Source organism: Protopterus annectens, chromosome 4.part1, assembly GCF_019279795.1.
Source record: "Protopterus annectens isolate FY-2018-M chromosome 4.part1, PAN1.0, whole genome shotgun sequence".
NCBI lineage: Eukaryota > Metazoa > Chordata > Ceratodontiformes > Protopteridae > Protopterus > Protopterus annectens.
This window is the reverse complement of record NC_056734.1, coordinates 125,443,141-125,470,134: the sequence shown is the minus strand read 5'-3', so window position 1 is coordinate 125,470,134 and position 26,994 is coordinate 125,443,141. Positions and strand designations below refer to the sequence as shown.

Genomic DNA, 26,994 nt, shown 5'->3' with positions numbered 1-26,994 from the left:
TTTATGTTTTGCCTTCCTTCTGGGGGCACCTGACATCTGGGGCAAGAAAAACTGAAGAAGATGGCGTCGGCTGGTTCTTTTATACCCCTGCCGCACTGACGTCAGGGAAGAAGCGACGACCACCGACGCCGGACCTAGACTTTGGAATTCGGCCGACCGAGGACCCGCCTGACGGCAGGATAACCCATCTGTTATGACTGCAGCTGTATTAGCACTCGAACATCTACATTTATGGTAGGTACAAAACTGTACTTTTGAGCTTTTGATCTTTCAGCTGTTACTTTCCTGTCATAGTATTATTGTATTATGTGCATATTATGTATATAATAGCAACAAACTTGATCTGAGGTGTTGTAATAGTCAGGGGCTTTATGTGTAAGGGAAGAGCTTGAGATTTCTATCTTAGAATCTTTAGAAAGTGTCTGAGCCTCGGATCCAAACCCATTGGTTGAGAAAGAATGAAAATGGACAACACAGATGGAACATTATGGTGAGTACATAACTTTTTTTTTTTTTCAAACATATTGAGTATAGTTCTTCTTAGTGGAACCATTTACCAAGATGGAGATAAGTAATGCTACAGCTGATTTCCGGTGCCTAGTCAGAGAAGGCCATCCAGGCACACTATTCCTGAATTATGTTTCTGCAGAATTTTCCCTATATCAGTAGTTGATGCATGTTTGTGTGTAAGATGGGTGGTGAGGTCCTTATCCCTCAAATCAAGGTGATGCTGATCTTTTAGAATAATGCTGACAGGTATGACTGAAGTGTGTGGCTCTGTCATAACATTACAGGTTGATGCATGTTTTTTGTTTGTCACATTTCCACGCTGGAATAGACTGCCCATGCATGTCAAGCAGAGTGCCTCTTTGGCCCTCTTCAAAAGGAACTTTGATGATTGGATGGGAGAAAGGAAATTCACCCCAGGGATCACATCAGTCACCCTGCTAGACAGGGGTGTAGGGAAGTAAATAGTGTGGGAAGAAATAGCCAGGGAATTGTTATGGCTAGGCTTGCATAGGCCCTAGGGCCGATAGCCTAGTACCAACCTATGAAAGAGTTGACTGTTAGCAGTCCAAATATTTAGTATTGTTTGAATCTAAATTTTGTGTTTGTAAAAATAACTTCCTTTTTATTTCTTTAACTGACTACAGTTCACATTTATTCTATTTTAGCCACTTTGAACTTGATGGAGGCAGTGTTTTGGGGTTTTTTTTGTGTCTTGTCCACAATAAGCTTCCCACAAAAGTTCCCTCAGACTTACAATATTATTTTAGCCATCTTTATCAGCAACTGCGGTGGTGGTGCTGCGGTAGCGTTGTCGCCTCACAGACGTTGCCCGTTCGATTCTCAGTTAGAGCATCTTCTGTGTAGCGACATGCGTGAATGGGCATTCCTTCTTTGAAGGTTGTGCGTTAGGCCTGGCAAGCCAGTATGTAAAAATCTACTGCCAATCATTAGCAGACCGGAGTTCCGCTGTGGCGACCCCTAACCGGTAAAAGCTGAAAGACACAATCAGCATGTTGAATGCTGTTCAAACCAAGGCTGTTGGTCTAGATGACATACCTGTGAAAGCATGGACGTGTTTAGGTGAAATGTCTGTGGAGTTTTTAACTAGATTGTTTAATGAAATCTTGGAAAGTGAGAGGATGCCTGAGGAATGGAGAAAAAGTGCTTTGGTACCGATTTTTTTTTTAAGAATAAGGGTGATGTGCAGAGCTGTAGTAACTACAGAGGGATTAAACTGTAGTAACTACAGAGGGATTAAACTTATCAGTCACAGCATGCAGTTATGGGAAAGAGTAGTGAAATCTAGGTTAAGAAGAGAGGTGATGATTAGTGATCAGCAGTATGGTTTCATGCCAGGAAAGAGCACTACAGATGCGATGTTCGCTCTGAGAGTGTTGATGGAGAAGTACAGAGAAGGTCAGAAGGAGTTGCATTGTGTCTTTGCGGATTTAGAAAAAGCATATGACAGGGTGCCTAGAGAGGAGTTGTGGTATTGTATGAGGAAGTCGGGTGCCTAGAGAGGAGTTGTGGTATTGTATGAGGAAGTCGGGAGTGTCAGAGAAGTATGTAAGAGTGGTACAGGATATGTACAAGGGTAGTGTGACAGCAGTGAGGTCTGCAGTGGGAGTGACTGATGCGTTTAAGGTGGAGATGGGATTACATCAAGGATCAGCTCTGAGCCCTTTCTTATTTGCAATGGTGATGAACAGGTTGACAGACGAGATCAGACAGGGGTCCCCGTGGACTATGATGTTTGCAGATGACATTGTGATCTGTAGTGAGAATAGGGAACAGGTGGAGGAGACCCTGGAGAGGTGGAGATATGCTCTAGAGAGAAGAGGAATGAAGGTCAGCAGGGTTAAGACAGAATATATGTATGTGAATGAGAGGGAGGATAGAGGAATGGTGGGGATGCAGGGAGTAGAGGTGGGGGAAGGTGGATGAGTTTAAGTACTTGGGATCAACAGTTCAGAGTAATGGTGAGTGTGGAAGAGAGGTGAAGAAGAGAGTACAGGCAGGATGGAGTGGGTGGAGAAGAGTGTCAGGAGTGATTTGTGACAGACTAGTACCAGTAAAAGTGAGAGGGAAGGTCTGCAAGAGGGTAGTGAGACCAGCTATGTGAAATGGGTTGGAGACGGTGGCATTGACAAAAAGGCAGGAGTCAGAGCTTGACGTTAAAGATGTTAAGATTTGCACTGGGTGTGACGAGGATGGACAGGATTAGGAGTAAGTATATTAGAGGGTCAGCCCAGGTTGAAAGGTTTGGAGACAAAGCCAGAGAGGCAAGATTACGTTGGTTTGGACATGTGCTGAGGAGGGATGCAGAGTATATTGGGGAAAAGATGCTAAGGATGAAGCTGCCAGGTAATAGGAAAAGAGGGAGGCCTAAGATAAGGTTTATGGATGTGGTGAGAGAAGACATGCATGTGGTTGGTGTGACAGAGCAAGATGCAGAGGACAGGAAGAAATGGAAACAGTTGATCTGCTGTGGCGACCCCTAACGGGAGTAGCCGAAAGAAGAAGAAGAAGAATCAGCATGTTGAAACAGTTGAATTAGCTAATAACAAAAGATTGTATTGTAAAAGGTCCAGATGGTACCAAACATTCCAGTTCAGGTCCATACCTCACAACTGCACAGATTTTCGCAGAATGAATGGATTTTTGCCTCATTTTTGGTCCGTTTATGGTTCTCTGGCAAATTAGTGGAAAATCGTTAAACATTGAAGTTAGAAAATAATTGCTGACATTTGAGTTTCAGACTTCATACCCTTCAGAAAAATTCATGCTAATGCAAAAGCTGTTATTCTGTCAACTTTCTAAGCTTGTAAGAGCATTATTTAAAAATTGTCCCTATTTTTAGGCATTTGTCCCACTTTTATATATGGCTTTGTCCAGATTTATTGCTTTAAGAGCTTGAGAGGTATGTTCAGGTCCTGTTATATCAAATGGAATATGAAGGATTAAAATTTCTCATGTTTCTGGTGTAACAGAATCTGTATGCTTTTTGGATCCTGCTATGATGCCAGACGTCATTGGGAGAAGATGAAAACCTAATTTCTGAGATGTCAGGAGTAGATGTACTAATGTCTATGTAACTTATTTAATAACAAATTGGCTCACAAACAGAGCCTAGGAAATTAGCACGGGCAGCTCTATGTCCTCCAAAAGACTTGGACTAATTTGCTGTTATTTACTTCTCAAGGGGCGAAAGCAAATTATGGCTCCGCAGGTTTGCAGACATCCGTAAACTTGGTACCATCATAAACTCCCCATAAAACAACAGCATCCTCCAAGAGGACCTTTCCAAAACAAATAGCTGTTGTCAAAACAATGGACTAAGTGCTAAATGCTAATAATATTATCCATAATTAATAATGATTTAACAATGATTATTAACTGTATCTTTTGGCAAGCATGACTACTTGTAACTATCACATCGACAGCACATTCCTGAAAGGTAATCCATTAGTCAGGAATCTGGGAACTTATGTTGACGACAAACCGTCCTTTCATCACCATATATCCACTATTGTAAGGAAGTATTTTTTCATGACACAACTTGTATCTAAAAGTATGATGTCTAGGTCCTGGAATGTAGTCATTCCACTGTATAATCCTCTCTCATGATGGCATTTGCCCCATTTGGTATCAGGGGTAGACGACTTTTTTTTTTATTTGTACTGTAAAGTCTGGTACTGCTACCTCCCAATGCATGCATGCTACCCCACAAGAATTCAGTCTGCTGAGATGTCCATGGTCACCTTTAACCGGTAGTAGCATTGATTCACTGCAACAAGCCCCTGTCCACATCCACATAGAATGCATGCAAACACAGATCCAGTCAGTGCCTTTCCATTTCACTGTTGCAGTATTCATTACAATAGCTATCCACTGCCAAGGGTAGCCTGACAACCGGCCAGTATACCAAAACCTTTATGTTGCTTTAAGGTATGCTAGATATCACACAATATGCTCCCCATGTAAAGCATAGGGCATAAAGGTGACGTCTGGATGTACCATCCTCAGAATTTCTTTGCCGTGAGTCCGAACTCCATCTTTTTATCATCACTCTGAACACCCGCGTCATTTGCTGGTTCACCAAGCCATTTCAGATAAGTTTCCCATTGGGGTTGTTTTGCTGTTGTCTTTTTTTCTTTTTGTGTGTTGCTTGTGGGGTTCATGTCATCTAGAAAGGGTAAATGCCACTGTGGGAGACAGATTCCCCATAAAGATAGTCATAAGCAGTGCTTATTTTGTCTCGGCTCTTCCCTCAGCCATACTTCCTGTTCTGTTTGTCAGATGTTTGTTCCAAAGACTCTCAATTTCCAGCTTTCCTCTCTGGCCTTATACTTGGCGAACCAACATCTTAAGCTTTTAACAAAAGACACCAGAGAAGGAACGTCCTACCCTAAGGGTCAGCTGTCCATGGAAAAAAAGGCCAAGAAATATAGGTCCAATTCTTCTGCTGTGCTGCCTGTATCAGACGTCTTTCCCGAGGCTAGTGAAAGGCTAGAGGATTGTTCAGCTCCACTGTTGGATTCTTTTGCCACAACTATTTCGGAGACCAGCATGGCTCCAACCTCTTGCACGTCCCTGGAGGCCTTGCAGATATCTACCTTGGATGTTCAGGGGGAACAGAGGCTGATTATTTCCAAAGGGCCTAGGGGTGCTCCTCAGATTCTGGTTAGAGAAGTCGTCCTGACTACAATTATTGAATGCCCTCCGGGGTCTAAGACTTGTAAATTTTACAAGGTAGATGTCCCTTTAATAAAGAAACCCTCTGACTCCTAAGGACCTGCTGAGTGAATGGCAGAATTTCACTAAGGGGTTATTTAATGCCCTTATGGCTTTGAAACCTCCTCATGGAGTTTCTGTTCCTGCCCCCTCTTGGTCTTGTACTCCCTTTAAAAGACCCTGGGAACAGGATTCCTCTGAGGAGTTGGAGTCAGATGAAAACCTTGCTTATTCATCTCAGATTCCCTCTCCTTTGGACTGTGGGTCTGAGGAAGAGGAATCCACAAGTCCTGAAACTGCTTTTGAGGAGATTTCTTTTGCGGACACAATGTCTAGAATGATGGAGTTATTTAAATAGGATTGTGCTGAGATTTCTGTGGTTCGGAAGAGGCACTACAAGCTTTTGCAAATGGACTCTCCTAGACCTTCTGCTATTCCTCCTGTTTTGGCTGCATTGTTGGATGCCTTTTCTACCGTGTCTAAGGCCCCAGATTCCCAGGCTCCTGCCTCCAAGAAATCTGATAGGTTTTATAGGGTGCCTGAGCACTGCATATTTCTCTATATGTGTCGTCCTGCTGACCCCTCTGTGGTGTCTGTGGCATATGACAGTCCGTCTCAGTTACTGCCTTGTACTAAGTCACTTCCTTCTGATAAAGAAATCAAAACTATGGAAAGGGTAGGTAAGAAGGTTTATACGTCTGCTATCTTAGCTTTTAGGGCTGTCAGTTATCAGACCCATGTGTCCAGATATATTTTGGCTGTTCTTTCTCAGGCCTGTCAGGTAATTTCTGATCTCCATGACTCTGAAGGGAAAAGGTCTGCTCTTTCCCTGCTAGGGACTTCTTCCCAAGTGACTCGCCCTTCTGTTGTGTAGTTGTAATGCAGCAGATTCTTCTTTTGGAGCTGCTGTTTTTGGTTCTTTGATGAGGAGATATCTGTGGCTTCAGCCTCCACCTTTGCCTGATTATATTAAGGCTAAGTTGATGGATGCTCCTCTAAACAACAAACACTTGTTTGGTGAAGTTGCTGCTGATCTGTTTTAAGTCTCTTCAGGATAATGGCAAGGCCTTGCAGGAACTTAAACATGTTTTTTTCTCTTCTGTGCTTAAATTTCAGAGAAATTACCCTAATAAACCGGCCTTTGTTCATAGACAGTCTCGTCCTCTCCCCAAGGGTAAAAAAGGAGGGAAGCGGGCTCCTTCTGCTAAAGCTACCCAGACCACAGTGAGATACAAATCTCCTTTTCCTGACAAACCAGATGCTGTCTGACTATCCTGTTCTTCTCAGACACAGTCCTTTTTCACTTCGTCTTTCCCTATCCCTTCCTGTCTGGTTAAAGATTATTCAGGGATTCCTCTGAGGAGTTGGATGTTCAGGGGGAACAGAGGCTGATTATTTCCAAAGGGCCTAGGGGTGCTCCTCAGATTCTGGTTAGAGAAGTCGTCCTGACTACAATTATTGAATGCCCTCCGGGGTCCAAGACTTGTAAATTTTACAAGGTAGACGTCCCTTTAAAAAAGAAACCCTCTGACTCCTAAAGACCCGTTGAGTGAATGGCAGAATTTCACTAAGGGGTTATTTAATGCCCTTATGGCTTTGAAACCTCCTCATGGAGATGTTCTTCATCTCACATTGCTGCAGTCCTTACACTTGGGTAGTCCGCTGTCCTCGGTCGGCCCGAATATCAAAGTATTAGGCTGACGTCGGTCAAGGCGCATTAGACTGACATCAGGACGTCAGGGTACAAATGCGCATGACCGACGTCATATCCTCAGTCTTTTTTGCCGCATGGTCCGATGCAGAAGCAGCGTTGCAAGTGCCGTTCGGCGTTCTGAAATTTTATTCGGAGTTTCAGACCGAGTCAAAGTTGGCTAAGTACCCGTTAGGAACATTTTAGTTTTTCTTGCCTCAGTGGTTTACGGATGTCAGAAAAAGTGAATAACTGTATTTCTTGTGGGAAACAGATACCGCATAGAGATTATCATACTTTGTGTATTCCTTGTTTGGGGCCTGAGCACGGCGTTGTTGGGTGTAAGCTTTTGTGCTAGGTTCAATAAGCGCACTATTAGCGAAGGTTAGATTGTGCCAGGTTGGTCTTTGGGAAGCGGTGTAATTATAAGATGCCGTCGGATGCTCCGGCGCCCGCTTCTTCGAAGAGCGCAAAGACAAAGCAGCTAAACCCAGGCAAGAAGAGTCGTCCGTGCAGGACGCCGGTTCTTTAGAGGCCAGTGGAACGGTGGTTCGCGGAGGCTTCTCTGGAGTCCCAGGGGGAGACTTTGTTATTGCAGGATGTGGCCTCTCAGGAGGCAGGTCAGGCTGAAGGGGCTTCTCAGGTTACTGTACTCCCCTCCCTTCCTAAGGTGGTTGGGCCCTCTCCTTCTGTTTCTAAGGCTTCTCCCAGAGGCAGGCCAGGTTTAGCTTCTGTTGGGGTCACTCCTAGTTCTACAGGATCTGTGCCCAAGAAGCACATGCTTAAAATGGCAGAGGATTTAATTACTTTGATTAGAGGTTCTTTGCCCCCTCCAGATAAGAGGCCTAGGGTGGAACCAGAGTTGGGGAGTTTTGAGCAGGCTTCAGATGTTTCAGAGTCTTGACTGAAGACTTGCAGGAGTACTCTCCTTATTCTGATTCTGATGCAGATGATTCAACTCCTTCTGCTTCTCCTCCAGAGGATTTTTCTTTTTCAGAGACTCTTCATTCCATGAGGGAACATTTCAAGTGGGAAGGTCAGGACTTCTCTGATTCCAGGAAAAGGCTTAGGGAATTTTTGCTTTACCCCAGCATAGGCCTTTGGCTATACCTCCTGTTCTGGATGTTGTGGAAGATGTGTTTGCAGAGGCTTCTCTTAATCCTGATTCTTTGCCTCCTGCTCCTGTTAAACCGGATAGGTATTACAGGGTGCCTGAGGCTCATAAATATCTTTATAAGAGTCCTAGGGCGGACCCAGAAACTGTTAGTCAGGGACCTAAGGGTGTCAAGGCCTCTGTTGTAAAAAATCCGGTTCCTCCTGATAAAGAGGCCAGAGCTTTGGATAGATGGGGAAAGAAAGTCTATACTTCTTCCACCTTAGCTATGAGGGCTTTGAATTGCCAGTTTCACATGTTGAAATATCAAAACTATCTTCTTTCTCAATTGAAGTCTAAGGTAGATGCTCTGGCGGAAGGCATTGAGTGTAAGGAATTGCAAGATTTAGTACATGTTTCTGAACAGGTGGGTAAGCATTCTTTACAATGTGGTTTTGATGCTGTACAGGCCTCGTCTAGGGTGGCTGCCACTGGGTCAGTTCTACTCAGGCACGCCTGGCTGAGGGATCAGAATTTATCTGAACATGTTAAGACAAGGATTTTGGATGCTCCTTTACAGTCTGATGTGTTGTTTGGTTCACCTGTAGAGTCAGTCTTGAAGAAAATGGAGGACAAGGCTAAGTCTATGCAGACTGTTAAAGATTTTTGCAAGTTCAGCCTCCGAGTTTAGTAGGAATTGGCCTGCTAAGGGGTGGGCGTACCCTTCTTATGATTCACAGTCTAGGGGTAGATCTAGGCGTGGTAGGGGCAGAGCTCAGAGCTCCTTTAGACCTAGAACAGGGAGTTCTCCTGCACATTCTTCGGTGAAGGCAGGGGCCAGTCCTTTCGTAAACAGGCCCAATGACCTACCTTTTCAGCTGCCAGATCCTTCTCGCATGGCAGCACCTTTGGGAGGAAGGTTGGCACTCTTCAAGGAAAATTGGAGTTTGATTACCCAAGACAGATGGGTATTAGATATCATACACCAAGGTTACAGGTTTTATTTCCATACCTTGCCTCCTTTCAAAGGCATGCCGGACGTTCCTCCTCAGCAAAGACTAGAGGCTCACAAACAAATTTCTCTGCTGCTCCAAATAGGGGCCATACAGCGGTCCCTCTGCCAGAAGTGGGCCTAGGATTTTATTCTCGCCTGTTCCTAGTACCAAAGAAGGGGAACACGTGGAGACCAATTCTGGATTTATCTATCCTCAACACTTATCTGGACATTCCCAAGTTCAAAATGTTGGCGTTACAACAGCTTTTACCTCTGCTGGGCAAAGATCACTGGATGGTGACTCTGGATCTCAAGGAGGCTTACCTTCATGTTCCTATCAGGCTAAGTTGCAGGAAGTATCTGCGTTTTCGAGCTGGGACTTCTCATTATCAGTTCTCTGCATTGCCCTTTGGCTTATCTACTGCCCTCAGAGTGTTCACGAAGGTTCTGGCTCCAGTGATAGCTTTCTTCAGGCTAAGAGGAATACAGATCTATCCTTATTTGGACGATTGCCTGATTCTGGCCCAAGGAAAGGGCGAACTTCTTCATCATTTACACTATGTGATAGCAGTGCTAAGATGCCTGGGGTATTCTGTGAACGAAATAAAGTCCAGTCTAGTACCCTCTCAGGACATGTGCTTTCTGGGTGTGAGACTGAATACAGCATCCCAGATGGCCTTTTTGACCCCGGACAAACAAAAGAATCTTTCTCTGTACTTCCTTCAATTGTCTCATCAGTCCAGGCTGACTGCAAGGACAGTCCTTCAAGCCTTGGGGTTCATGGCATCTTGTATTCTGGTGCTTCCCAATGCCAAACTGCATATGAGGAAGCTACAATGGTATCTCAAAAATGTATGGACACAGCACTGCCAAGATATGGACACTGTCATTCAAATAATACCTTGCATTCAAAAGGAATTTTTGTGGTGGGCTCAGGAATGTCACCTAAACAAGGGACTCTCTGTGACCCGGCCAGAGGCGAGTCAGATTCTAATGACAGATGCCTCAGACAAAGCTTGGGGAGCTCATCTAAATGGAATGTGGGTACAAGACACGTGGCCTGCCAGACTTCAACATCTACATATCAACTTGAAGGAGATGTTAGCAGTCCAATTTGCATTAATAGCTTTCAAGGATTTACTTCTTCCAGGGCAGGTGTTGGTTCTAACAGACAACACAACTGTCATGTGGTACATCAACAAGCAAGGGGAACACATTCTTATCCTCTATGCAGACAAGCAATGATTTTGTGGGAGACTGCTCTCAGTTTACAGCTAAATCTTCAGGCAAGGCTTCTGCCGGGAGCACAGAACTCCTTAGCAGATGTGTTGAGCAGACAAATTATGGATCCCCACGAGTGGAAATTGGATCCTCATGTATTTCAGAAATTGACAGTGTTATGGGAACTCCAGACATAGATCTGTTAAGCTTCTCCACAAAACTACCAGCTGCCAAAGTTTTGCACAAAAGGTTTCATCCCACAGCTTGGAAAGTGGATGCTCTTTCATTCAATTGGAGCAAGCTTCATGTGTATGCCTTTCCACCTCTGCCTCTCCTCCCAAAGGTACTCCTGAAGGTCAGACAGGACAAGCCAAGGATGATTTTGATAGCTCCAGATTGGCCTCAACAGCACTGGTACCCATTACTGAGGAGCCTGGTGCAGGGAGCCTCCATGGCCTTTACCTTGATTCCACACCTGCTGTCTCAGGAGAACAGTCATTTACTCAATGTCAAACTTCACTCTCTTCACCTAACAGCCTGGCATATTCTGTTTTGAATCCTGGAGGTTCTCAGCTTCCACAGCAAGTTTTGAATGTTATTTTGGAGGCCAGAAGGCCTAGTACAAGGAAAGTGTACGCTGATAAATGGAAGAGATTTTTATTTTGGAGTACAGCGAAGGATTTTGATGTTTCTGAGCCTAATTTAAGTGTGGCTCTTCAATATCTTACTGAGTTACTGGACAAAGGTTTGTCCTTCTCTTCTATTAAGGTTCATGCTGCAGCAATTTCTGCTCACTATGACTGTGACCCACCATTGTTTTCTCATCCTTTGTTTAAGCAATTCCTTAGAGGGGCAAAGAATATAAGACCCCACGGAGAGCTCCTACTCCTGCTTGGGATCTCAATTTTGTGTTGGAGAAACTCACTCTACAACCTTTTGAGCCTGCAGCTACTGCCGAGTTGAAATATTTATCATGGAAGACTGCTTTTGTTGGCCATTACCTCTGCAAGAAGGGTTTCTGAATTACAGGCCCTTATGGCAGTTGAGCCTTTCTTAATTTTTCATAAGGATAGGGTATCTTTGCGTACTAATCCTTCCTTTATGCCTAAAGTGGTTTCTAGTGTGGCTCTAAACCAAACTATTCATTTGCCTACTTTTTATGCAAACCCCCAAAATAAAGGGGAAAAGATTTTGCACACTTTGGATGTACACAGGCAGTTGCGATATTATTTGAGCAGAACTAAAGGGTTCAGGCAGTCTCAGCAGTTATTTGTTTCATTTGCTTTGGGTTCTCAGGGCAAGCCTGTGTCAAAACAAACTATTTCTAAGTGGATTGGGTTTTGTATTGCTTTCTGTTATTCCCATCATGGTAAGGAGATTCCAACTGGGATTAGGCCTCATTCCACTAGGGCTACTGCCACTTCTACAGCTTTTAAGGGGTAGCAACTAAGGATATTTTGGAGGCAGCTACTTGGAGTTCAGTGCATACTTTCTCTAAGCATTATCACCTTCCACTTTACTCTAAATCTAGGGCTGGTTTTGCCACTGCAATTTTACAGGGCATTTTGGCAGCTCCTACTGCTTTATAGTTTTGCCATCCTCCCTTACCTCTGCTTTGGGATTCTACCCAAGTGTAAGGACTGCAGCAATGTGAGATGAAGAACATAGTACAGTTTTGTACCTACCATAAATGTAGATGTTCAAGATCCACATTGCTGCAGTCCAATTTACCCTCCCTCCTTCCCCTCTGTAGTTAGAGGCGGTTGTGTGGGTTGGGTTGTACATATTGTGAATATTGTATATATTGTACATATGTTTAGTGCAAGGGTGGTTGGTTGTTTTTTGCTGTCTTTTGGTTTTGACCTTTCTGTTTAGGGTCTTCTGACATCTGGGGCAAGAAAAGACTGAGGATATGACGTCGGTCATGCGCATTTGTACCCTGACGTCCTGATGTCAGTCTAATGCGCCTTGACCGACGTCAGCCTAATACTTTGATATTCGGGCTGACCGAGGACAGCGGACTACCCAAGTGTAAGGACTGCAGCAATGTGGATCTTCGAACATCTACATTTATGGTAGGTACAAAACTGTACTTTTCTGTTCCTGCCCCCTCTTGGCCTTGTACTCCCTTTAAAAGACCCTGGGAACAGGATTCCTCTGAGGAGTTGGAGTCAGATGAAGACCTTGCTTAGTCATCTCGGATTCCCTCTCCTTTGGACTGTGGTGGTGAGGAAGAGGAATCCACAAGTCCTGAAACTGCTTTTGAGGAGATTTCTTTTGTGGACACAATGTCTAGAATGATGGAGTTATTTAAATAGGATTGTGTTGAGATTTCTGAGGTTCGGAAGAGGCACTACAAGCTTTTGCAAATGGACTCTCCTAGACCTTTTGCTATTCCTCCTGTTTTGGCTGCATTGTTGGATGCCTTTTCTACCGCGTCTAAGGCCCCAGATTCCCAGGCTCCTGCCTCCAAGAAATCTGATAGATTTTATAGGGTGCCTGAGCACTGCATATTTCTCTATATGTGTCGTCCTGCTGACCCCTCTGTGGTGCCTGTGGCATATGACAGTCCGTCTCAGTTACTGCCTTGTACTAAGTCACTTCCTTCTGATAAAGAAATCAAAACTATGGAAAGGGTAGGTAATAAGGTTTATACGTCTGCTATCTTAGCTTTTAGGGCTGTCAGTTATCAGACCCATGTGTCCAGATATATTTTGGCTGTTCTTTCTCAGGCCTGTCAGGTAATTTCTGATCTCCATGACTCTGAAGGGAAAAGGTCTGCTCTTTCCCTGCTAGGGACTTCTTCCCAGGTGACTCGCCCTTCTGTTGTGTAGTTGTAATGCAGCAGATTCTTCTTTTGGAGCTGCTGTTTTTGGTTCTTTGATGAGGAGATATCTGTGGCTTCAGCTTCCACCTTTGCCTGATGATATTAAGGCTAAGTTGATGGATGCTCCTCTAGACAACAAACACTTGTTTGGTGAAGCTGCTGCTGATCTGTTTTACGTCTCTTCAGGATAATGGTAAGGCCTTGCAGGAACTTAAACATGTTTTTTTTTCTCTTCTGTGCTTAAATGTTAGAGAAATTACCCTAATAAACCGGCCTTTGTTCATAGACAGTCTCATCCTCTCCCCAAGGGTAAAAAAGGAGGGAAGCGGGCTCCTTCTGCTAAAGCTACCCAGACCACAGTGAGACACAAATCTCCTTTTCCTGACAAACCAGATGCTGTCTGACTATCCTGTTCTTCTCAGACACAGTCATTTTTCACTTCGTCTTTCCCAATCCCTTCCTGTCTGGTTAAAGATTATTCAGGATTCCTGGGTTCTGTCCATTATCCGCCTGGGGTATTTCATGGTCTGGAAATCCCCCCCCCCTTTTATGGGCATTCCGCAGCCCCCTCGGGAGCATTTGGCCTTCTTTCCAGGGATGCTTCAGGATCTTTTGTCTCTGGAGAACTATTCAAGACGTTTCAGTTTCCCAAAGGGGGAAGGGGTTCTACTCCAGAATGTTTTGGTTCCCAGGAAAGAAGGCACTTAGAGACCTATTCTGGACCTCTCTCACCTAAACACATTTCTGAAGGTCCCTTCTATTTGAATGTTTTCCCTTCAGATGTTGTTCCCTCTACTGCTTGCTCGGGCTTTTGTAGTGTCTGTGGACCTCTAGGCTGCTTACCTTCATATACCTATCCATCCCCTTTTCGGGAAGTTTTTGCATTTCTCTGTTGCTTCTTGGCATTTTCAGTTCTCTGCTTTGCCCTTTGGCCTTTCTACTACTCCAAGATACCTCGCTCCTACGATTGGTTTTGTAGGCTTAGGGGGGATCCAAATTTTTCCCTACTTGGATAACTTCCTGTTTTAGGCATCTTCTCCAGAGATATTGCTGCAAAATCTTCATTTTGCTGTCTCCTTTCTGCAGAGCCTGGGGTTCACTGTAAATTTCAAAAAGTCCTTTCTGACTCCTTCACAGGATCATGTCTTTTTGAGGTGCCAGATCCAGACTGTTCCAATGCTGGCATCCCTGCCTCTTCGCAAGACCATAACTCTCATTTCTTTCCTTCAGTCCCTTCTTCCTCTGGCTTCAGAAATGGCTTCTACCTTTCCTATGCTCCAGTTTGCCAAGCTCCATTTGAGAAAACTTCAGTGATTTTTAAATTCGGTTTGGTTTCAGCATTTTCATCCCCTCGATTTCTTAGTTCCTCTTCTTCCATGTCTCAAGCTGAAAATTCAGTGGTGGATTAAGCAGTTGACTCTCAATCCAGGGCTCCCTATTCAACCACATCTTCCCTCTTAGGAGCTGTTCACAGATACTTCAGATGTGGGATGGGGAGTAACTTTAGCTCCCTAAAGGTAAAGGGAGTCTGGTCAACTCATCAACAAAAAGACCACATCAGTGTCAAAGAAATTAGATCTGTTCTGCTGGCCCACCAGGCCTTTCATCCTGTTTTCACCTGAGGTCTCAAGGTGTTTACAGACAATGCCACAGTGATGTGGTATAGAAACAAAGGGGAGGGGGGCAAGATCTTACTTTCTTTGTTGGTTGGCACTCCTGGAACGGGATCTTGCTGTCCAGTATCAAATGACACTTCAGGCAGTTTACATTCTTGCAGGTCAAAACATTGTGGAAGTCTCTGAGCAGGTCCATAACTCAATCCCATGAATGGATGCTTCAAAGGAATGTGCTCCTGGACATGGTCCACCAGCGGGGTACTCCTCAAATGGATCTTTTTGCCTCCCTCTCTAAACAGACAACTTCCTCTCTTTTTGTGCCAGAGTCCCAGGTCCTCTGGTCTAGAAGGTGGGACGCCCTCTCTCTCTCTTGGAAGGTGATGTTTCTTTATGCCTTTTCTCTCCTTCCCCTCATTCCAAAAGTCTTGTTCAAAGTACAACAGGATGCTCCCAAAATCTAAGCCCCACTTGTCCGTTATCTTTACTTATCTGCCTTTATCACCTCCTTTGGCTTCTAGATTTGAAGCTAAACAATTTCTTAAAGGCGTCCTTCATATTAGGCCTCCCAGAAAGCCTGTTCCTTCTCCCGGGGATCTTAATTTTGTTTTAGAAAAATTGACCCAGGCTCCTTTTGAGAAGACTGTACTTTTGTTAACCCTTATTTCTGCCAGACAGGTGTCTGATCTACCATCCCTTATGGCTTGCTCTCTTTTTAGTGTTCCATGAGGGCAGATTGTCCTTCATACTAATCCTTCTATTGTTATTCCTTTCATGGTAAGAGCCTACCTCCTTCTGTTAAGGCTCATTTTACTAGAGCTATGGCTTCTTCTGGTGCCTTTTTTCAAGGGTTTGGATACTAACACTATTCTTGAGGCAGCTACCTGAACTTCTGTGCATGCATTTACCAAGCACCAAAATTTGGGTGGAATTTCCAGAGCCAGACCTGGGTTTGCCAGGGTCATCCTGTATTTAAAAGCTGATCCTATTTTTGAGCCTTTGATCCCCCACCCCCAATCATGTTTGGCTTTGTCCAGAATCCAAATTTTATATCCTTTAAAAAAAATTACATGCCAACACAGATCTAGTTATTTCAACAACTGTCCAAGTTTATAAAGGTAATATTTAAAAGCTGTTGATAATTTTAGGTCTTTGACCCCTCCCCCCCACCCATAATGTTTGACTTTTTTTTTTCCAGAATCTAGACGTCATATCCTTCAGAAAAGCCTTGCTAACAAAGATCAAGTTATTTCAGTGACCAAGTTTATAGGAGCAGTATTTAGAATCTGTTTCTATTTATAAGCCTTTGTAATCTGTGTAGCCCCCCCCCCCCCACACACACACACACAAAATGCACACTAACACAGATCCAGTTATTCCAGCAAATTGTTAAAGGGACAGTACCAGAGTCTGTAATTCTGACCAAAAGAAACTTGCCCTGATAAGTTGTCACCACTCGCTTATCACGTTATCATCAACCCTACTCCTGGTTTCAGTTTGCTTTATGCAGCCCTGTTTTCATTCCCTCTGATGAACACAATTAACAATATTCAGTTCCTGTCCAAGCTTTCAGTCCCTGATCACTAGGAAACAGAAAAGTTATTACATTTTTTTGTGTGTGTGTTTGTGGTACGGGTGGTTAGGCAAGACTCTGTTTTCCTTTTATGAACTTAATGGTTCAGCTCTTTATTTCCTTTATTTTTTATGCATTGCATATAGCGTACCTGCAAGCAGTATAGTCAAAAGATGACAGTTTAGTGAACACATACTAAATCTTGGCAGTCTCTTTACGTATTCCCCTTACTCCATTGTAAAGCAATCTCAGAATTACTACATATAACTGTCGCAGGTTGCCTTACTGTATAGCCCCCATTATAACAGTACGTTTTGGACTTCATTATTTAAAATGAATCTGTTGCTTGGGTCAGACATATGTTTTTTTTACAGCAGGACGGGAAACCGTTACACTTGGCGAGTAATCAGAGATATAAAAAAAAAAAAAAAGACTGCTCCTACTGCTCTTTGAAACTTGCATCATTCTGATGCTATCTACAGAGCAAGTGGCAGTTGTGCGTAACATCATAGCACTTAGCTAGCATTCAGAAATCCGCACAAAATAAAATATGAAATTAAATAAACAGAAAACACTGTTTTATTGACGTTTTAGCTTTGCATTGCTCATATGCTTTCCTGCAAGGTAATAGCAAGTCAGGTCATAAAGTTCCTGAAGGGCTACTTTTTTCGGAAGATAAAAAGCACAGGTGAAACTGATGAATGACTCAGTGAGAGCTGTTGTTAGTACAGTTTCGGTTTGAGATGGAATTTTGGCTAAGACCATTGAAATGCACACACACACACACACACACACACACACACACACACACACACACACACACACACACACACACACACAAAATAAATGCTAACATAGATCCAGTTATTCCAGCAACTTTCAAAGTTTATGAAAGCAATATTTAAAATCTGTGTGTAATATTGGGTCTTTGTTCTCTCTGTCTCTTGGTGTACACACACACACTCTGCTAACACAGATCCAGTTATTTCAACAACTGTCCAAGTTTATAAAAGCAATATTTAACATCTATCCCAGTTTTGGGGTCTTTGTCTCCTCATCATGTTTGGCTTTGTCCAGAATCCAGATTTCATATCCTTCAGAAAATGCATCCTAACACAGATCCAGTTATTTCAACAACTGTCCAAGTTTAAAAGAACAATATTTAAAATCTGTCCCTATTTGTGGGCCTTTGTCCCCCCCCCATCATGTTTGGCTTTGTCCAGAATCCAGATTTCTTGTCCTTCAGAAAATGCATGCTAACGCAGAGCCAGATATTAAAGCAAATATCCAAGTTTATAAGGTTAATATTTAAAATCTGTCCTATTTTTGGGCCTTTGTAATCTCTCTTTGTTTCTCATCCGCCCATACTCTCTCTCATACACATGAGGAATGCTAACAGAGATCTAATTATTCCAGTAATTTTTTAAGTTTCTGTAAGAGCAATATTTTAAAATTTGTCCCTATTTTGGGTCTCTGTTCACACACACACACACACACACACACACACACACTCACACCATACATTTCTTACTTACTATTCTCTGGTTTTTACCTGAACCTGATAATCCACACTGCACAAAGCAAAAGAAGCTCCTCATCTGACCGACTGGTTCTTTACTTCAAGTTCACCTGAGAGATGCAGTGATCCCGGCAGGGCAAGGAAGGTAGCACTAGCAGCTACACCATGATAGCAACACACCTGCAGCTGTAGGCCCACACCCAACCAAATTTCAGGAGGGTGTGCAGGTTGTACACACTAACAAAATACTTTGACTAACTCAGCCAGGTACTCTGTCGAAACATTTAGTATGGACGTTAAGCAACATCACATCAGCAGTTTTTCCTCAAAAAAGTAAAATACAGGCTGCTACTCCTTACATTATGGACTCATGACTCCATGACAAGTCAAGACCAGTCACCAGACTAAGTCGCTCACTCACTTCTGTGAGCAATTTGGAATTCTGACCTCAACTTCAAGCAGCTGCCAACAACATACAAAAGGGAAGAACCAATTGACTGCAGCTGTATTTAACAGGAATTAAGCAGCCCACCCACCAAATACACATGTAGCCAATAATAAAGTACAATAAAAAAATATATATATAGCTCTTACAGTCCGGTCAGGTCACCCCTCCCTCCCCCATGCTTGCAAATCAGTCAGCCAGTAAGCTTTTTAGGTGGGGACTGGGAAGGGGATTTTCTTTTTCCCTGACATTTATGCTACCCCCTGGCTAGTCAACGGTATGCTATAGTGTACATAATGTATGCTTGCTGATGTGCTTGTTTGCTATGTACCTGTCACAACTAGAATAACAATAATACTTTCTCACTAAAAAAATTAAAGGCCTAAATTACAAAAAATATGCAGATTATCTCCAGCTTTATTCTGGGTTTCATGCAGGCATCTAAGAGGCAGCCTCTGCATGTTTTATAGATCGTCAGTAGACCTTTTCCTTTCAGACCTGTTAAACATTTGCAGGTTGTATGATAGTAAGAACACCCGCTCAAGGGATTGCAATCTCTTTGCATCCTAAATAGAACATGTTGGAGGGACAGAACTGTAATTCACAAAAAATGTTTTCTGTGAAATCATTTTCACTCTACATAAGGCAAGGTTCTTTTGTTATTCTAGTCAAATGTAATTTGGATGAATGGATGAGAAGCTGTAAATTCACCCCCAGTTAAGCACCCATGCCCCTCGTGGACAGGAGTAACAACTACATATGTCAGCAGACAGGCAGCTAAAACAATTCTGCCCAAGAGCACACTGCAAGGAAGCTTGGTTATTTGTAAGCAAACTATAAGGGCTAAAAACTACCCTGGTAGTGTAAGGCTAAGCTTAAGGTCCTCACAAATCAATAGCCATAAGTACCTGTGAAACTTGAGTCAGTCTCTCACTGTCAGAAACTCTTATTTGGGCTAATGAATATAATTATGCGAGCAATGAAAAAAGTTAGATGTTTGAATGGGGGAAAATGAGAGTTTTCATGTTGTTTAATGACTGCTGCTTTTTTGATACAGTTATTACTGCTGTTTGTTCACTTTTGTTTTTTTTTTAACCTCAAGAGTTAGTGTAAAGATCCCAGGGAGTTGGTAGCAGAGCTCCCATGTACAGGGAGATCCCACTGCAAAATTATGTTCTTGGGTTATTGCAGTATTGTGCTGCAGATTGTTATGCCTACATTGTTGTATAAGTTAGATCTTTTGCTGTGTTCTGGAATGCAGTTTGGATTATAGGTTCATAGGATGATACTAGGCTACTGGCCCAGAGGCCCTTATAAGCCTAACCAAGAATTTTGCCCATATTCCCTCAAAGTCAGCACCTGTTTCCCTGTCCAGCAGTGACAGGTGGAATTCCAGGGATATATTTTCTGTTTCCCATCCAAGTCATCCAAGTTCCTCTTAAAGAAGGCTAGAGAGGTACTCTGCTTGACATGGAGAGGGAGTCTATTCCACAGACAGGGGAGTCTTTGGGACAGAAATCTATCCCGCCAACAAGTTCTTTTAATGTCACAGACCAGGTTAAGGTCTTGTGTGCGGGTTGCGCGAGTGGAGTTTCTTACAGATATGCAGCAACTCCATCAAGGTTGGGTCTGAAATGGGCTTGTACGCCAGTCATGGGTCACCTCTGAGCAGTCTGAGATTCATAACCCAGAGGCTCCCTTCACTCTGGAATAAAATCCCAGTCCAGGTTAGGCAGAGTCCCTCATTGACTCTCTTCAAGAGGAATCTTGATGAGTGGATGGGAGATCATAGGTTTACCCCGGGTATCACTTCTGTGTCACTGTTAGACAGAGGCACAGTATACTAACTTTCTCGAAAAGGGCATAGCAAAATAAATTTAAAATGGGTGGCGAAAGCCAAACACATTCTGGCTAGGCTTATAAATGCCCTAGGGCAGATAGCCTAGTATGAACCTATGAGACTGACTAGAGGGACAGGGCTTTTAGCCTATGTGTATAGGATAGCTGTTTGAGACCCTGGATTTTCCAGGTCAGGAACCTCTGTTGTCTCTCCAACTGCTGCATGGGCTTGGCAAGATCTAGGCATTATAGTCTTACTTGTCCTTGTACATCTATGGTGATTCTCTCTGTTTAATGGTGAAGTCACTCAGAGTGATAATTTTACCATTTAATAATGATAGCCAAGAGTGTAGTGTTTCTTCTGCTGTTTTTTTGTATTAATGGTGAAGCCACCCTTAAAACTCATTTTTACTTTTGATATTCAGCCAGTATAATGTTTCTTCTACTTTTGTGGAGTAAGGTGATGTGTAGATACTTGCAGGGAGCACTGACTTAATAATGTTTAGCCTTACTGCTACTTCAGTGGTCCTGCCTTTGAATAGTGTTTGGTAACTGGCTTGTAGACGGAGAGGAAGCAGATTTTCATTGTAATAGGTAATGGCCTCTCCCCCCACACCTTTATATTCATTGTCTAATCAGATAATACTGTACCAAGGTGGAAGACTTTCAGAACTAGGTAAATGCATCTTTAACCACGTTTCTGTGAAGTTTAGGGTGTGTAGTTTGTATTGTGACAATAAGACTTGCAGATATTGGAGTTGATTGCATAAATTTAATGCATCAGTATGAGCAGTTATAAGACTTGGAAAAAATTTCCATTTGAGCTCCACATTATTTCTTAATAGGGAGTTTTGGTGGCAGGGTACTGGATTTGTATACATTTCTTCTCATGTAAGGAGAAAATTGTTCATTTTTGGCTTTGGGGTCTCTGAGTTGTACATTGATGGTTCTGTACTAAATGGATGCTTTAAACATTTGTGGTCAAATTTTAAAGAAATAATAAGTATAAGGTAATGAAAAATGCCTTTCACACATTGATTAGATGAACCTCTTATGTCGAGATCTTTGCTAATGGCTGAGCTCTCAGTTCAGCTCTGAAGTCCAGTACAATTTGATTCAGTTGTGTAAGTGCTTCTTTCTGTGAAACAACCTTAGGAAAAGGCACATCCGTGTCTCTGTGTGGTGGGAATGTGTACTCTTTTTTCTTACCTGACCACTGCAGATGTCTGTGGCCCAGATTTTGAGTCGGGGAGTTGAATGTTTGCGGGCTCAGTCACCCTAATGCATAACTAAGGATAGTTGTGTTTGTGTGGAGTTTGAGTAAAGCATTAAATCCCAGTCTTGTGAGGAGCTTAGCATAACTTTGAGAGTACTAGAAGAAGCTTAGCAAGCGTGCATTCTTTCCCCCTGCAGCTTCTTTATTTTTGTGACCAAGTCAAAATTTCTGTAGGCTTCGTGATGTTTCTGATGATCTGTTTCCTTAGGTTCACCCTCAAGCTTGCCGTGCTGAGACTTCTACCTTTTCTATTGTATTTATGTTGGGGGGAGACTGAGTGGGAGAAAGAGACCTACTACGTTTTATGCTGACAGTTATTTAGGAGGTGATAGAGAACCGTTCCTCGAATGATTTTCCTGAATTTCTGTCATGGGATTATTTCACTTGGTTGTGTGGATAGCGCTTTAACATGCTTGCTGACTGAGATTTTGTTAAATGTTTGCTGTTAGTTGGGTAGTGTGATTGTAGGTCTAGATAAACCTATTCATGCCAGCCCACTAAAATCCCACAAGAATAACTGGTGTGCTGACATAAAACGTAAATTCCCAGAAGTTCTTTTACACATGGAGTAGGATTATTAAGGTTGTAGGGGTGCATGGGGTATGTCCCACCCATATACTCAACAATATCGAACTTGTCTGTTCGAAGTTTCAAAACTTCGAACATGGAAAAAAAAATAAAACATGCAACAGTAAACTAACTGTTGCAAAAAGGGGGGCAAGCCCCCCTGCACCCCCCGTTCTTAAAATATACCAACTCTGAGATCGCACTACAGTGCGGTAAAGGGAAATATTCCCTTACCACACTATAGTGCGGTCTCGGAGTTGGTATATTTAAAGAGCATGGGGTGTTGGGGGTGCAGGGGGGCTTGTTAGTTTACTGTTGCATGTTTTATTTTATTTTTTTCATTGTTCGAACTTCTGCAAGTTCAACTATATGATTTAGAGCATATAGGGTTCGAACTCGAAGTTCGATCACGTAATAGGAGCCCCATATTTTAATGGTGTGTGTTCTCACTTCCTGACATTTTTATCTTTTGGGAGTTTAGTTTCATGAAGCTTTTGTTTTTACAGTGTGCTTGGTTAGCCAAGCACCTGAGTAGTAATAATTTCTGTTACATGATATGCATTCATAGAATCCAGACAACTGAAAAAAGACAAATGTGCATGTTGGATGCTGTCTTAAATCTGGCTGCTAAGAATGTAACCAGCTGGTTAAGCTGTTACAAGATGTACTGATTGTTGATGCACACTTAGATGCATTTTATTATCGTAAGTGTTGCTGGCTGACTGGACCTAAGAATCAGAAATAAACGCACATTCACTTTTTGCTGTTTTTAAAGGTTTAGGCTGTTACAGGTGGGTTTATAAAGATTCTCTGAATACAGGCATGTTATCTTAATACAGAGTTTTTGCATTGGTTTACTTCCGAAGCTAACATTACAATTAACACAGCATCTTAGATGGGCTGTGTTTATTTCATTGCTGAGGTATGTTGCGGCTCTTTAAGTAAGCACTCTTACTGTTTATGTGGACTGCATGTATTTATTTGTCTCTTTATGTTCTGCTTGTAGGCCACACAGAATGCCATTCAAGTTGCACAAGAAAGACTACAATTTCCTCCGGTGCTGGTAGAGCGAAAGCCAATCACTGATATATTGGCTGAAGACAGGTTTCTAGAAGGGACTGAAACAGCTAAACTTGTGATCACAGACATAAATTATGGTATTGCACATAGAGTACGTCTGAAATGTCTATCATATTTATGATATATGATTGTTTTGCTGTTTTAATTTTTAGAATTACAATATAGTTTTTATCTGCAACTGTGTGTTTCTGCAGTGAGTAATTTTGAATGGTATAAATTCTTCTTAAGTTGGTGAATGCACAATCCTTTAACTGTACTTTTGTTTGTTACTGTTAGCATGTTTCCCCCCCTGCATCAAGCTCCTTCCTCAAATATCTAGTACCTCCCTCTGGACCCTTATCAAGGGCACACATTGCCAGTATTTGTCCGTGAACACAACTGTACTTCTGTTGCTATTCCAGTTTACACAAATCCAATTGGTCCCAAGTGTGCATTCTTGGGCAGAGTCTTACAAGCTCCACCCCTACAATGTGGCCTTAATATTTGGTAAGTTTAGCAAGTCCCTGTTGCTGTATGAGGAAACCATTTGAGATAGAGAGGAAGAATGCTGGACTGGTGCCTGAATGCATTGTGAATTCAGAATACCCAAGATGGAACCTCCATCGCCATTTTTCTATTTTGTTTCCCTCCTATGGAGCACAGTTGTGCAACTACCATAATACTGCCCTTACTAATACTATGCTGTTATAGCAAATGTTCCCAGATGTCAGTGTCTTATAAGTGCTGCTGCTAGATCTCAAGCACTCTGGCTGGTCAGTGTCATCAGCAGCAGAACCTGGTCATTGACACTAGTCAGGTCAGATTAAATTCTTTGTATTAGCAAGCTGGGTTGCAGCATGCTGTTATTGTGGCCATGTGTGGATGTTCATCACAGACCATGTTTAAGTACTACCAATTTCTGATAATTTATCTGTTTGTCTATGAGGATGAATCTTATAGCAAAATAACATACAAACTTTCTTTTTTCTTTTTCTAGCCATTGATAGCCAGTTAAGCAATACCTACTTGAAAAAGGTTTTCTGTTTTGGGGTAATTGCCGCCTCACAGCAAGAGGTTCTCTGTTTCGATCCTCGGCTGGGGTGCCTTCTGTGCGGAGTCTGCATGTCCTCCCTGTGGTCACGTGGGTTTCCTCTGGTTTCCTCCCACATCCCAAAGACATGCTGTAGGTGGATTGGACACACTAAATTGGCCCTTAGTGTGAGTGCGTGTGTGTGCCCTCTGTGGAAGGTTGGGTGCCGGGCTGGCAACTTGACACCATAAAACTCCACTGCCAGTCATGAGCGGACAGGTGATCCGCTGTGGCAACCCCTAACAGGGAAAAGCCGAAAGAAGAAGAATTTTAAATCCTTCCGGATTGTTAAAATGCAGGAAGGATTTTGTATTTATTCAGGACAAATAGATTAAGGAAATGTGGGCGGCCGCGGTGGTGCAGCGGTTAGTGTTGCCGCCTCACAGCAAGAGGTTCTCCGGTTCGAACCTCGGCTGGGGTGCCTTCTGTGCGGAGTCTGAATGTCCTCCCTGTGGTCGCGTGGGTTTCCTCCGTTTGCTCCGGTTTCCTCCCACATCCCAAAGACATGCTGTAGGTGTATTAGACTGGGTGCTGGGCTGGCAAGTCGACACCGTAAAGCTTCACCGCCAATCATGAGCGGACAGGTGATCTGCTGTGGCGACCCCTAACCAGGAAAAGCCGAAAGAAGAAGAAGAATAAGAAGTAAAATTTTTAATGTGTGAAATGAAATAGCCAAAGAATCACATTGAAACTTTTCGCAATGCAAAAAGTAAATAAATAAATACGTACGTGCACTGAAAGTCTCCCGTTTACTTCTTAACACTGGAACCTGAGTTACCCCAACATTTGATAACAGTGCTACTATAATATGCAGACATGCTGACTGATTCTGTAATTTCTTTTTAAAGTAAACAGAATTAGTTAAATAGTTCACCCTGTAATAAAAAAGAAAGCCAAGAATAGTCATGGAAACAGTAAAATATAGCAGGTAAGCATTTTAAGTTCTACTTCTGTGTTTTTACTGCACAGTAGCTATCAGCATGAGGTAGACTGTTGGATTGCTATACTGCTCAGATTCTAGTCCAGGCCTGGGGAAGACATGCATCTTGCACCCCATTTTTCCCCCATTTTTGTGGTGGAGGGTAAGATTGGTGGGGTGCATGGGTATGAAAGGAGCTGAAAACGTTACTTGTAGCAACATTTAGTTTGCATGAGTGCAAAGAATATGGTACATTAATCAAATCACGTGCCATCCACTGTACTGTTATCCCATTCCAGTCAGGTAGGTTTAAATGCGCAGCTTTTGGAAGTCCCCAACACCCTCCTCATGAAGATGGTTAACCAGCCAGAAAGTCAACTCATTTGTTATAATGCATTAGACATCCTCCTTAAAGTCACTGTTTTGCTGCTGTTGTAGGTAGCATCTCTAAGAGATAGAGGAATTCTTGTAGTAGCACACATGGACTGTTCCTCTCCCTGCATTTACTTCCTCAGTAGTATGTTGTATTTTGCACACACCCTAATTTGACTGTCCGCTGCTGTGCTTCTAGTTTTCTGGGTGGAAGAACTGAGGATGGTCTAGGACAGACTTTTTGTGTACAGTGATACAAGCTAGCACTAGAAGAGCAATAATTAAGACCAGTCTCCAAGAAACTTGGGAAGGTGACACAGCATTCTCTTGTAAAAAGTACCTAAGAGGCTGTATTTGCAAAGATTAGTTAAAAGATTAATATGGGCTAATGATGAAAAAACATATTTTTTTTATCGTGCTATGAATGACTGCATCTTGCAAAGGAACATTTGTAAAGTTCAGTGCAGAACAGTCAATGACGCATGATCTGCAGACTGTAAAACATGGCAGTTTTTTTTCAGGTGTTCCATTCCAAGTGAAATGGAAATGTAGTTTGACAACAAATGCTAGGGCTTCTTATTCTCACAATCTGTGCTGTCTAAGGGCATTATGGGACATATTTAGCTTTCCAAAGGTATTAGGATGTCTGCCTCCATAAGGGCAGATAAGGATAAAAAATAAAAAATAGTACTTATTTTGTTGCAGACAGCTTTGGGAGGTACAGTAATTCATGGCAAGATAAAAATATGTTTTCCATCATTTGCCCATAGTAGTCATTTAAAGTTAGTAAATGGCTCCTCCTTCACTTCTGTCATTTCAGTTGACATGTAAAGTTTTCAAGCAATCTGTAAAACCAGGTGCCAAATAAAATGGTTGAGTACTGAAAATAATTTCAGTATGCACTCACTTTTTAAGCAGACCATTATTAGAACAAGTAGAAGTTCAGTAGAAGGGCCTGGGTTAGCATATACTAAAATAAAATAATTAAGTAGACTGTTCTTAATACCAGGGAAAGGCTCTATCTGTTCTAATTCCATAGAAGCTGAGACATCAGAGTCCCATATTAAAATTAAACTTGAGTTTTCTCAACACATTTGTCATTCATTCAAGATGTTTTACATGCTGACACTCCTAATTTGAATGACTGCTGCAGAAATGGAAGATGCTTACCTCTACATTCCTGTCAGCAGCATCACCGGAAGCATGTTTACTGATTGTTGCAAGAGAAATGAAGTTACAGGTGTTAACAAGCTAGATTTACCCCCATTACTTCTAAACCTGCTCTGTTTTGGTGGCTGTTTCGACAAGGTAACAAGTTCCATTTGGCATAAGAGAATATTTTCCTCCTTGAGAGAGTGCTTTTACAGTAAACTCTCCGATAACTGGAACTCAAACAACCAGAAAAAAAAAAATCAAAGAAATACAGTATAATTTTCATGTATTGCACTTTGCCCCCCCCCCCCCCCCCACACACAGAAACATATCTCACATTTTTAGAGTTTCAGAGTTTTAAAAAGAAAGATAGGAATAAATTCTCTGTCCCAAACTTAAGTACAAATCAAACCAAACAAATAGTATAGGGCACAGTGTTAGTCAGGCCTATTTTTAATAGTAACTCTCAAGCAACCAGAAACTACAGTTGTCTGGCATCTC

The 26,994-nt window shown here is 42.5% G+C and overlaps 1 protein-coding gene across 2 annotated transcripts in view; it reads left to right on the top strand.

Annotated features, from left to right (window-relative positions):
- Positions 1-26,994, top strand: part of MRPS22 (mitochondrial ribosomal protein S22) — a 586,067-nt gene that overhangs the window by 134,268 nt on the left and 424,805 nt on the right. For both annotated transcript variants that reach the window (XM_044070029.1, XM_044070028.1), the window contains exon 3: positions 22,908-23,072. In XM_044070029.1, coding sequence (XP_043925964.1) covers positions 22,908-23,072 — 165 coding nt within the window. The remainder of the gene's footprint in view (positions 1-22,907; positions 23,073-26,994) is intronic.